The sequence below is a fragment of the Phycodurus eques genome, chromosome 9 (assembly GCF_024500275.1).
Source record: "Phycodurus eques isolate BA_2022a chromosome 9, UOR_Pequ_1.1, whole genome shotgun sequence".
NCBI classification, from domain to species: Eukaryota; Metazoa; Chordata; class Actinopteri; order Syngnathiformes; family Syngnathidae; genus Phycodurus; species Phycodurus eques.
Window position 1 is genome coordinate 4,603,113 of NC_084533.1, and position 13,711 is coordinate 4,616,823.

At 44.6% G+C, this 13,711-nt stretch overlaps 1 protein-coding gene across 1 annotated transcript in view; it reads left to right on the top strand.

Moving 5' to 3' along the window:
* trappc11 (trafficking protein particle complex subunit 11) overlaps nucleotides 1–13,711 on the top strand; it is a 172,304-nt gene that overhangs the window by 96,308 nt on the left and 62,285 nt on the right. The window contains 1 exon segment of the mRNA XM_061685194.1: nucleotides 9,632–9,757. Within this exon segment, the coding sequence (XP_061541178.1) occupies nucleotides 9,632–9,757 (126 nt within the window).

The following is a 13,711-nucleotide window of genomic DNA, read 5'->3' on the forward strand; positions in this document are numbered from 1 at the left end:
AGAACAGTATGGGACAAGGGGTAGTTACCAGACAAAACAAAACACAAAACAAAACCAAGGGAGTGATGGTTGGAGTTGCATTTGTTGGCGAGAGAAAAAAGGAAATAATTGAAAAAAAGTAAAAGGATAAACAGTGTGTAGTTATGTTTGGGGTGGGGACCTGCGGTCAAGGGAGGCCTGCATGTGAAAAAAAAATGGTTACATAAAATAATTTTCCATTTTAATTCTGTGGTCTGTACTTTACATTGATTTTCTTTTTGAGTCCAGTAATGACCATGATTTCATTGTTAAAATTGCTAAATTTGTGCACTTCAAATACATGGGTGAGACGGGAAGTGAGGCAGCAAGCAGCCAGCCTCACTTCAGACTGCACAATCGATCAGAAAAGTAGAAATACCACAGTTCAACAGCACTATTGGTAAAATGACTTTACTAAAACACAGGAGGCTTTTGGGAAACGGCTATTCTGTCTCCATGTCTCCAATCTTTTCAGGCTTGTAGACTTGCAATAAGCACTTTGATTTTGCATAGTCAGACTAATTGCTTAATATTTGCGTGTGACATATTTAGTTTTGGTGATTGCATAAAACGGCAGCTGAAGCGTTAGGGGAGGTAGACAGGATTCTGCCTCCGCACTGTAGTAATCAGCCTCCTTTTGAGTGGCGGTGGCAGCCACACTGCAGGGGGCCTACGAGAGCACACAGGTTCACGTTGCTGCCGTTTTTCTTCTATCCCTAACAAGGGTTAGGGGACTTTGTCACACTAAAGGCTCCTCTCATCAGACACCTCTCACAAATGGTGGGTGGGTAATGAATGTAAAATTCGTGGACAGCTTCTCATCTACCAGGGTAGCTAGGGAAGTTTCTGCAAAGGTTCCTGTGGTGGGAATGCCCCTAAAGTTACTCTGGTTTATGCTCAGTTTGCCAACTACAACGAAGTTTGTTTAAAGATCATCCTTGGCATTGAAAAGACTCAAAACATTCATTTGGAATATGACAGATCGAGGAAGGCTTTCTTTACCAGTTTTTTGAAGGTCAAAGAAAATGAGGACTTGCAAAGGAACGTAACAGAGATAATGGTAAGACAATAAGACATTTTAAAGTTGACATAAAATGAGAGAGAGAAGACTATGAAACCAATAATCCAAAATTCTAATTAAATACAGACTTTGAATGTTTTTGTTATTATTCTATTGTTGAACGGTTTGCATTTAAAATATTTGAGCATTACAATAAAATAGTTTCAAATAGGAAGATATTTTAGATATATTTAGGCCTAAATGAATATTTTTTCTGCACAACTATTAATAATTGAATGAGTATCCTTTTACATAAGTAGGAAATTGCAATTGCTAATAAGATCTCTCTAAACCACTGGAAAAATGCTCTTTATAGCCAAATAAATGTATAAAAAGTGGTGATATAATTTTGTTTAATTTTTTGCCATTTTTTTTAAATATCTGGCAATATGCCACTCTGTTTGGCTAATTTTCTTCATTGGACTGGGTATGGACTGGATAAATTGCATGTGGTGTTATAATCGAAGGTGGGTAGTAATGTGCTACAATTACTCTTATATTTATGTGAATAATTTTGGGGAAAAATTGTACTCGTCAGAGTAGATTCTATGCAACATTATTTTATATCGATATGTGGGGGGGCACGGTGAGTAACTGGTTAGCACATCTGGCTCACAGTTCTGAGGACTCGGGTTCAAATCCGGGATCGCCGTGTGGAGTTTGCATGTTCTCCCCGTGCTGCGTGGGTTTTCTCCGCGTACTCCGGTTTCCCACATCCCCAAAACATGCATGGTCGGTTACTTGAAGACTCTAAATTGCTCGTAGGTGTAAATGTGAGTGTGAATGTGAATGATTGTTTATATGTGCCCTGCGATTGGCCTGGTGACCAGTTCAGGGTGTACCCTGCCTCTTGCCTAGAGTCAGCTGGGATAGGCTCCAGCACGCCCGTGACCCTAGTGAGGATAAGCGGTACGGAAAATAAATGAATGAATGCTGTGTGCTGTTATTACCCCTCGATGTCAGTCATGCCTGGGGCAATGAGGTCTATGACCGGATGTTATGTTGGAGAAACTGAAAATAAATATCATACATGGTACCAGGCTAAAACGAAATAAAAATAATAAATGCCATTGTCAGCCTGAGGAGTTTAAACTATTGGGTAATGTTGATGAAAACTGGATCATTTTCAGACAAGGTTTTAAGCTCTTTACATTGGCAATCAGTCACGAACATGATGATAGGGCGACGATAGTATTGTTTTGAACAGTCACCGCCCGTAGTGCACTGGACATGTTCAACACATTTGTTTTCACAGAATAAGAAACAAACAAGTTTGATGCTGTCATAGCAAAGTTTGAACAATACACCAACAAAGACTGACACCGACATGTACATCTTCAGAAACAGGTGACAAAAAGTCAGAATCGATCAAACAGTATGTCACAGACTTATTACGAGTTAAGAGCTCAAGACAACAGTGAGAATGCGCCTACTAAAAGAATCTGATCTCATGCTCAATCCTAAAAATATGCCAAGCGTCGGAGAGTGCCAAAGTGCAAACTATTTCCTATGATAAGGAGGTGGATTTGGTGCAAAAAAAATTTTTTTACATATGCCTCCCAATTTTGGTAGACCTAGGTGAAGCGTGCAGGCGGGCCTGCTTTGTTAAAAATTTGTAGAGGCCGCTACTGAGCCATGTTTTTGAAATTGCAAGATAAACATTAAATATTAACATTTTGTCTGAGCTTGATGTGTGTGCAAAAAGTCATGTGCTTTTTTGCATGTTTAGACCCTCAAAACGGCGTTATTTGCTTTCTTGGCAAAAAGTGTGGTGAACAGCATGTTGCCATGGCAACAGAGTTATATGAAATGAAAACCTTTTGATAAAAAAATCATCAACATATTTAGATGAGACACTCAAAAGTCTGACTTGGATCAGATTCAATATCTAAGAGGACTTTGTTAAAATGTGACCTCTATAAAAGGTGAAAAAATAGGTCTCCACGCCTGACTCAATGATTCTTCCCTGTGTTTTTTTCTCCCACTTGTTTTGGCTAAAATACGTGCCACTGGGGTATGACGGCCTTGTCCTGTCTATGAAACACAGACAAGCTATGCTTAGATAAGATAGATTGTGGCTGCCCCAAATTTGCAGAGTATGACTCGCAAATTCTAGAAGCCACAAGCTATCTTCTTTTTGGATACTTTTTCTTCATCTGCAAAGCAAGCAGCCCATATTACAAACCCAATTCCAATGAAGTTGGGACGTTGTGTTAAACATAATTAAAAACAGAATACAATGATTTGCAAATCATGTTCAACCTATATTTAATTGAAAACACTACAAAGACATTTAATGTTCAAACTGATAAACCTTATTGTTTTTAGCAAGTAATCATTAACTTAAAATTTTATGGCTGCAGCACGTTCCAAAAAAGCTGGGACAGGTGGCAAAGGAGGAATGCTCATCAAACACCTGTTTGGAACATCCCACAGGTGAACAGGCTAATTGGGAACAGATGGGTGCCATGATTGGGTATAAAAGGAGCTTCCCTGAATTGCTCAGTCATTCACAAGCAAAGATGGGGCGAAGTTCACCTCTTTGTGAACAAGTGCGTGAGAAAATAGTCGAACAGTTTAAGGACAATGTTCCTCAACGTCCAATTGCAAGGAATTTAGAGATTTCATCATCATCGAGAATCTGGAGAAATCATTGCATTTAAGCGGCAAGGTCGAAAACCAACATTGAATGTCCGTGACCTTCAATCCCTCAGCACTGCATCAATAACCAACGTCAATGTTTAATGATATCACCACATGGGCTCAGGAACACTTCAGAAAACCAATATCAGTAAATACAGTTCGGCGCTACAGCCCTTGGTGCAACTTGAAACTCGACTATGCAAAGCAAAAGCCATTTATCAACGCCGCTGGCTTCTCTGGGCCCGAGCTCATCTAAGATGGACTGATGCGAAGTGGAAAAGTGTTCTGTGTTCCGACGAGTCCACGTTTCAAATTGTTTTGGGAAATTGTGGATGTCGTGTCCTCCGGGCCAAAGAGGAAAGGAACCATCCGGACTGTTATGGACGCAAAGTTCAAAAGCCAGCATCTGTGATGGTATGGGGCTGTGTTAGAGCCAATGGCATGGGTAACTTGCACATCTGTGAAGGTACCATTAATGTTGAAAGGTATATACAGGTTTTGGAGAAACATATGCTGCCATCCAACCAACGTCTTTTTCACGGACGCCCCTGCTTATTTCAGCAAGACAATGCCAAACCACATTCTGCACGTGTTACAACTGTGTGGCTTCATAGTCAAAGAGTGCGGGTACTAAATTGGCCTGCAGTTCAGACCTGTCTCCCATTGAAAATGTGTGGCGCATTATGAAACGTAAAATACGACAGCGGAGACCCCGGACTGTTGAACACCTGAAGGTGTACATCAAGCAAGAATGAGAAAGAATTCCACCTACAAAGCTTCAACAATTAGTGTCCTCAGTTCCCAAAAGTTTATTGAATGTTGTTCAAAGAAAAAGTGATGTAACACAGTGGTGAACATCAGAATCAGAATCATCTTTATTTACCAAGTATGACCCTGTCCCAGCTTTTTTGGAATGTGTTGCAGCCATAAAATTCCAAGTTAATGATTATTTGCTAAAAACAATAAATGTTATCAGTTTGAACATTAAATATCTTGTCTTTGTAGTGTATTCAATTGAATATAGGCTGAAGGTGATTTGCAAATCATTGTATTCTGCTTTTATTTGTTTAACACAACGCCCCAACTTCTTTGGTATTGTATATTTTTTTTAATTTGGGTTACATTGTCACCATATGAATGGAGTTCTGTTGTGAAGCAAGCAATAAATAAATAACTTATTAGTATAATATTGTATATTGAAGGTGATATAGAGTTTCAGGGTGTGACAAGTCTGGGGGTAAACAAGGGTGTCTATTGCAGTATAGTATATAATGGAAATCAGATAAGGGTGTGGGAGTGTGTTGCAAGAAAGCTCCCAGCAGGGTGCATGTGGAGGCCACAAAGAACAGATGTCGGAGAAGACAATGGCTGCGGGGAGTCACTGTAAACATGAGATGCAAGACTGTGGAGACGGCGTCTGGAGCCAGCGGCAAATGGCCATCATTTGTCATCTGATGACGTCAGATGGGACCAAGGACCAATCAGACGATAGCGATTCCATACTTCCTCTTTCAAACATTGTATAAGTCGGGGGCAAGAACAGATAGCTTTGTTCAGTCTGCGCTTTCTCTGCTGAGGCTAGGATAAGCGTAGCTGCTGACCCAGAGCTCTCTAAAATGTATAGACTCCTCTGTCAGGAATAAATTGGTTGACTTTTAACACGTTATAATTGTAGTTCTTTCACGAAAACAAACATGCATGGAACCTCGAGAGTAATAGGTGATTATAAAATTTAGGTTCCCTTCAAAACTAAGAAAGCAAAATATATTTTGAAAAACACAAAATAGTCCACCCCTCCTTGAGCCGTCACCTTGTCGTGGTGGAGGGGTTTGTGTGTCCCAGTGATCCTAGGAGCTAAGTTGTCTGGGAATTAATGCCCCTGGCAGGGTCACCCATGACAAACAGGTCCTAGGTGAGGGACCAGACAAAGCACGGCTCAAAGACCCCTAATGATGACGACAACCAATGGACTTCGTTTTCCCTTTGCCGGACGTGGGTCACCGGGGCCCCCCACTGGAGCCAGGCTTGGTGGTGGGGCTCGAAGGCGAGCGCCTGGTGGCCGGGCCTGCACCCATGGGGCCCGGCCGGGCACAGCCCGAAAGGGTAACATGGGTCCCCCTTCCCATGGGCTCACCACCTGTGGGAGGGGCCATAGGGGTCGGGTGCAGTGTGAGCTGGGCGGTGGCCGAAGGCGGGGACCTTGGCGATCCGATCCCCGGCTACAGAAGCTGGCTCTAGGGACGTGGAATGGCACCTCTCTGGCAGGGAAGGAGCCCGAGCTGGTGTGTGAGGTCGAGAAGTTCCGACTAGATATAGTCGGACCCGCCTCCACACACAGCTTGGGCTCTGGTACCAGTCCTCTCGAGAGGGGTTGGACTCTCTTCCACTCTGGAGTTGCCCACGGTGAGAGGCGCCGAGCAGGTGTGGGTATACTTATTGCCCCCATACTTATTGCTCGGCACCTGTACGTTGGGGTTCACCCCGGGTGGACGAGAGGGTAGCCTCCCTCCGCCTTCGGGTGGGGGGACGGGTCCTGACTGTTGTTTCTGCCTATGCACCAAACAGCAGTTCAGAGTACCCACCCTTTTTGGAGTCCTTGGAGGGGGTGCTGGAGAGCGCCCCCGCTGGGGACTCCATTGTTCTGTTGGGGGAATTCAATGCTCACGTGGGCAATGACAGTGAGACCTGGAAGGGCGTGATTGGGAGGAACGGCCCCCCCGATCAGAACCCGAGCGGTGTTCTGTTATTGAACTTCTGTGTTCGTCATGGATTGTCCATAACGAACACCATGTTCAAGCATAAGGGTGTCCACATGTGCACTTGGCACCAGGACACCCTAGGTCGCAGTTCGATGATCGACTTTGTGGTCGTGTCATTGGGCTTGCGGCCACATGTCTTGGACACTCGGGTGAAGAGAGGCGGAGCTGTCAACTGATCACCACCTGGTGGTGAGTTGGCTCCGATGGTGGGGGAAGATGCCGGTCCGACGTGGCAGGCCCAAACGTATTGTGAGGGTCTGCTGGGAACGTCTGGCAGAATCCCCTGTCAGAAGGAGTTTCAACTCCCACCTCCGACAGAACTTTGCTCATGTTCCGGGGGAGGCTGGGGACATCGAGTCCGAGTGGACCATGTTCCACGCCTCCATTGCTGAGGCGGCCGACCGGAGCTGTGGCCGTAAGGTGGTCGGTGCCTGTCGTGGCGGCAATCCCCGAACCCGTTGGTTCGGGGATTGCCAACGGTGAGGGATGGTGAGGGACCAACGGTGAGGGAGGCCGTCAAGTTGAAGAAGGAGTCCTATTGTGCCTTTTTGGCCTGTGGGACTCCTGAGGCAGCTGATGGGTACCGGGTGGCCAAGCGGAATGCAGCTCTGGTGGTCGCTGAAGCAAAAACTCGGGTATGGGAGGAGTTCGGTGAGGCCATGGAGAAAGACTTCCGGACGGCTTCGAGGAAATTCTGGTCCACCATCCGACGTCTCAGGAGAGGAAAGCAGTGCACCACCAACACTGTGTATAGTGGGAATGGGGTGATGCTGACCTCGACTCGGGACGTTGTGAGTCGGTGGGGAGAATACTTCGAAGACCTCCTCAATTCCACCGACACGCCTTCCCATGAGGAAGCAGAGTGTGGGTTCTCTGAGGCGGGCTCTCCTATCTCTGGGTTTGAGGTCACCGAGGTAGTTAAAAAGCTCCTCGGTGGCAGGGCCCCGGGGGTGGATGAGATTCGCCCGGAGTTCCTAAAGGCTCTGGATGTTGTGGGGCTGTCCTGGTTGACACGCCTCTGCAACATCGCGTGGACATCGGGGACAGTGCCTCTGGATTGGCAGACTGGGGTGGTGGTCCCCCTTTTTAAGAAGAGGGACCGGAGGGTGTGTTCCAACTACAGGGGGATCACACTGCTCAGCCTCCCTGGTAAGGTCTATTCAGGGGTGCTGGAGAGGAGGGTCCGTCAGGAAGTCGAATCTCAGATTCAGGAGGAGCAGTGTGGTTTTCGTCCTGGCCGTGGAACAGTGGACCAGCTCTACACCCTCGGTTGGGTCCTCGAGGGTGCATGGGAGTTCGCCCAACCAGTCTACATGTGTTTTGTGGACTTGGAGAAGGCGTTCGACCGTGTCCCTCGGGGAGTCCTGTGGAGGGTGCTTCAGGACTATGGGGTACCGAACCCTCTGATACGGGCTGTTCGGTCCCTGTACGACCGGAGTCAGAGTTTGGTCCGCATATCCGGCAGTAAGTCGGACTCGTTCCCGGTGAGGGTTGGACTCCGCCAAGGCTGCCCTTTGTTGCCGATTCTGTTCATAACTTTTATGGACAGAATTTCTAGGCGCAGCCAAGGCGAAGAGGGGGTCCGGTTTGGTGGCCTCAGTATTGCATCTCTGCTTTTTGCTGATGATGTGGTTCTGTTGGCTTCATCAAGCCGTGAGCTCCAACTCTCACTGGAGCAGTTCGCAGCCGAGTGTGAAGCGGCTGGGATGAGAATCAACACCTCCAAATCTGAGACCATGGTCCTCAGTCGGAAAAGGGTGGCATGCCCTCTCCGGGTCGGGGATGAGATCCTGCCCCAAGTGGAGGAGTTCAAGTATCTTGGGGTCTTGTTCACGAGTGAGGGAAGAATAGAAACGGGAAATCGACAGACGGATCGGTGCAGCGTCTGCAGTGATGTGGACTTTGTATCGGTCCGTTGTGGTAAAGAAGGAGCTAAGCCGAAAAGCGAAGCTCTCAATATACCGGTCGATCTTCGTTCCTACCCTCACCTATGGTCATGAGCTGTGGGTCGTGACCGAAAGAACAAGATCCCGGATACAAGAGGCCGAAATGAGTTTCCTCCGCAGGGTGTCCGGGCTCTCCCTTAGAGATAGGGTGAAAAGCTCGGTCATCCGGGAGGATCTCAGAGTAGAGCCGCTGCTCCTCCGCATTGAGAGGAGCCAGATGAGGTGGCTGGGGCATCTGATTCGGATGCCTCCCGGACCCCTCCCTTTTGAAGTGTTCCGGGCACGTCCCACCGGGAGGAGACCCCGGGGACGACCCAGGACACGCTGGAGTGACTACGTCCTTCAGCTGGCCTGGGAACGCCTCGGGATCCCTCCGGAAGAGCTGGATGAAGTGGTTGGGGAGAGGGAAGTCTGGGCGTCCCTGCTAAAGCTACTGCCCCCGCGACCTGACCCGGATAAGCGGTAGAAAATGGATGAATGGAAAATCGTCCACTATATACATTTATTATTGAATATGTACTGTTTGTGTATTCTTAAGAATTTATGTTAATAGTTATAACTCAGTGGTTCAACAAATACTTAACCTACCTAAATAATGCAGTCGCTTTGGATAAAACAAATAATTTTCTCATTACATCCTTTGTTTTTGTTAGTTTCATTCATAATGGTATTTAAAAGGCTTTAAAAAAAGTATATTTGATTGTCGTAAATCCAGCAAAAACCCTCATGATGTCTGTTGGCTCCTACGGTGTTTATAGGTGGTTCGTATTATTGTCTGATCAGATGAATGTAGCACTTTGAGGCTGGGTTTGAGGATGAGTTCACACTTGTGAAGGTCCATTATTCTCCTGATACCCTGTTTGATTGATTCACTGTACATTCCAGCATTAAATTGTTTGTGTACATTAAAACACATCCCACTTTGTGCATCTAACTCAAACGTTTCCAATGCCTAAACATCACCATGTGGAATTCCCCAAGCTATGTCAAGCGAGTGAGTGTGAATTTAGTTTGGAAACATTTGACTAAAAAATACAATTCTGTAAAATGTTCTTCAATTCTATTAATTTTCATATACTGTATAATGTCAAGAATTTAAACCTTAAACCATGAAACATTTTTCTCAACTAAAGATGACATGGCAGGTAAAATACCCCTGTAGGATTTAATATGTTAAGGTTTTTGCTGTGTTTCCGTGTTTGTAGGAATATAATCAATGGTGTGTTCTGGAAACATCAAGTCAAGAGTGCAAAACCCTTCTGCCTGGAAAAACCAAATGCTACAACTTCAGCTTTGTGGCAAAAACCATAGATGTTGGGAAAAAAATTGAGGTGAGTAAAAATTATGTTTAATCATTGTCAGCAGAATCTTTACACAATTTAGATTCTCCTCCACTAACCCCAGCAAGTTTAACGTGTTGACTTAATTTGTAAATGTAATAGCCAACGTGGAACTGAGATTTTCAACCTAATGGAAGAATTGGTGAGGAGCGCTGCTCTGAGTGGCAGCACGTTTGTGTAGTTCCCAGTTTTATGTTTGTGTTTTTCGTGCGTGCTTAGTCAAACAATTGCAGTATGACTACAGCTTCAGGGAAAGTTGTACACACAAGCCCTTCTCTCTCTCCGATTGGCTGCTAAACACATACTTAAACGCCACTATCCTGATGGAGGTGAAGGTGTATTGCAGGTACTAAAGCTAAAGGCTAAGCCGTCAGCCGGGAGAATGAGATACAATTGATTGTCATGAGTAACTCCATATCTAACAAGTGAGCTGAATTGTGTTCACTCATGAGAAACCAACTGACATATCACGAGTGCAGTCTGATATGCAACACAGAGAGCTTTTTTGACTTACGACATTGCAGACTCCTGTGTTGACATACCTAGCTTCACTACAGTTCGTACAGAAAGAGATGCTAGGATGAGCGGCAAGAACAAAGGTTAACAATCGATGTTGTAATCCAGAGCACATCACAGTGAAGGAAAAGGTTTGCTGTTAGGATGTTGAATTTTTGACAGTCAGTTTCCAACCTTACTATGTGCCGAAGGAGTTCTTTGTTTATGTTCCACCACACGCTGTGCCAGTAGTAGCAGCGTGTGATATCATACATGACACTGTTGTGAGAATACAGACCCAGCACCCTGAACCATTGTAATCTCAGGAGATTTCAGCCTCAGATCACATTTAACAGGTTTTGTTGAGTACTTCAACTGTCACACAAGGGAAAGAACAACACTTGATCGGCTGTTGGGAGGGTGACAAGGAAAAGCTCAAGTTTAACAGGAGCTAAAGATAAGTTAGAGGCGGGCTAAGAGGGACTATGAAAAGAAAGTAGAAATTAACCTGCTGAATGACAACCCCTGAGGTGTGTCGAAGGGTCTGCAGACCATCATCAGCTACAAGCAAAAGAACTACAAGGCTACAGTAAGTGTGGTCGAGAACGCCAATGAGTTCTTTCGCTTTGTTAATGGGTTCGATTCAGTGGTCATGCTGAAATTCGGCCCTAACTCAACAACCCCGTCCGTTTCCTCTCTCACAGCAGTTGAGTTCATGGAACTGAGGAAACTTAACCCTGGGAAGACAGATAGCCCAATTTATGTTTCTAGGTTGCTTAAGGTCTGTGCGCACCAACTGGCATTCAACGGTGTTCGTTGGGGTGTCCTGTGGAGGGTGATATGGGCCTTACAACTGGTGTCAGAGTGCTGTGACTAACTAACGGTTTCGAAATACAGCCCTAATATGTATCTAGATTAACCTAATATTGAGAGCCAAATTTGACATACTCAATTACTTTGAAGACAAAGAAAAGAAGCTAAATTACTAATCCATAAGGTATGTGAATTTTTGGTGTCAAATCAGACTCCCAAATGCCATATGCCTTCTGGAACCTCATTAGATCCCCTGGTAATTAACAGGATGTTCAATAATATCTATCAGTCCCGGCCTATGCAGTACTGCAATTGCAGCTGATATACCTGACCTAGACCGTTTTTTCCACTCTTGCTGTACCATCGATCAGCAGTGACCTTGTGGACTAACTGGAATGACTGATCACTGTTGAGGAGCTATTCATAGCTGTTCAATTCCTCCATTCTGGAAAAAGAATAATAGAGGATAAAAGAAACCACACATTAGGATTTCTGTTACTGCATGACAGCTGTTACGATCCTCCTTCCTGTGCCGTCAATCTGTTCTAGGCCTATCTTTTTTTAGTTCCCAGCAGCAAATTTAAATGGAAAGATTCCTCATGAAAGGAGAATATTGGTCCATGGTCGACATCTGCCTCACTGGGAGAGCCGACGTAGGACCAAAAAACAAGGCTGATCCCAGTCGAGATAGCTAAATGACTAGCGGTGGCTAACTAGCCTTGAATGCTACGTAAACTCCAGGTAGTTGCCCAGCTGTTGTGCGGCTCTTTTTTCTTCTTTGCCGTTTTTTGTGTCCTGTTGGGCTGTTAGATCAAGCAGAAAGGAGGATCTGTATCCCTTTTATGCCGTAACAGTTTTACTGTCACAGTGGACCTTTTCAGCTGCTGCTGCATATTTGTTGAGAGTCAGAGTCGATCAGTGGACCAGAACAAGGTTTCTAGAGGGGATTAAGAAAAGAAGACAACGAAAGCCGAAGCACTAACTGTAAACAAGATGAGGAAAGTAAATCATGATATACCTAGAACAATGGCACATTAGATATGAGTGTTGTATGGGGGAGTAGTGCGACACCCTGTGAGGAAAGGACAGGACAAGGACAAGAGGGGAAGCATGCAGGACAAAGGTGGTGAACCCGGCTGTACAACTGAAGTGTGGTGAGAGTGGCTATGTAAATTATAAACGTCAATAGCACCAGCGTGTGAGTGAGGGGATACCCAAGCAATTCGCATATTCATAAGTTATTTGTCGCAATGAGTGAGTGGCCACCCAGCGAATAAGTCCCAGGGGTGTGTGTCTGCGGACACATGCAAGTGAATTGACACCGTTTCACATGCACACTGACTGACAGAATTGTCCTGTAATTGCTGTGCCTGCACCACGGAGGCTGAGGACCTCACCCACTCAATCGAGAGGCGGGGTAAACATGACCATGTCCCAGCTTTTTTGGAATGTGTTGCAGCCATAAAATTCTAAGTTAATGATTATCTGCTAAAAACAATAAAGTTTATCAGTTTGAACATTAAATATATTGTCTTTGTAGTGTATTCAATTAAATATAGATCGAACATCATTTGCAAATAATTGTATTCTGTTTTGATTCATGTTTAACACAATGTCCCAAGTTCATTGGAATTGGGGTTGTATATACATGTAACTTATGAGTAAAAAAAACAAACTAAGGTTTATTTTTATTTTTATAAGACAAGCCTAAAAAAATGTGGGACCGTTTTATCAACTTTTTGACAAATATTAACCTCTTTACCAAAGCAAGGTTAATGTTTGGGGAATGAAAGGATCTGCTCATGAACATACAAGCTCATCTGGAAGTAATGTCATAGGTTGGGCTTGTAAGATTTATTCTTTGATGGGCTCATTCATCTTCATTAATACAGCACGTGGCAGCGACAAAATGAACTCAAAAGTCTACAGATGCCAAACTGATTTTAAGATGCTTCATCATGCAGCAAAATACTGACCAGAAACACACTGCCAAAATACAGGAGTTCATCAAGGCCAGAAAGTGGAAGGTCAACCCCCAAACAAACAAAACAGTGGATATAAAATGTGTATGCAGATAGGACTAAATGGAACAGTCCTTAAATGGGTCAAATAAATATTTTAGAGAGGGAGAGTAAAAAAATAAAATGGAAATGGTGTGGTTGCATAAGTGTGACCACCCTGTTATACAGTGGGGATGTGAATGTGTTCAGGATTATTCAGTCACATTCAATCTCATGTTAATTGGGAATCAGCACACACCTGCCACCATTTAAAGTGCCTCTGAGTAACCCAAAATAAAGTTCAGATGTTCTATTTGGCTTTTCCTGACATTTTTGTAGACGCATATGCATGAGTAAGAAGACGGAAGCCTTATAAAGATAAACGTGTGTTGTGTGGGGAGATGTGCTATGGGGGGAGAATGCTATGGTGGGGAGAATGTGTGTGGGGATGTGGGGAGAATGCTATGGTCCAATTAAACCAAGGTTAAACTTTTTTGTCACAATTCCAAAAGGTATGTTAACATAACACTGCTCTTCACCAAAGGAACACTATCCCTACAGCAGGGGTGCCCAAACTTTTTGGCTCAGGGGCCACATTGCCGTAAAAAAATTGTCATGCGGGCCAGCATTAATTTTA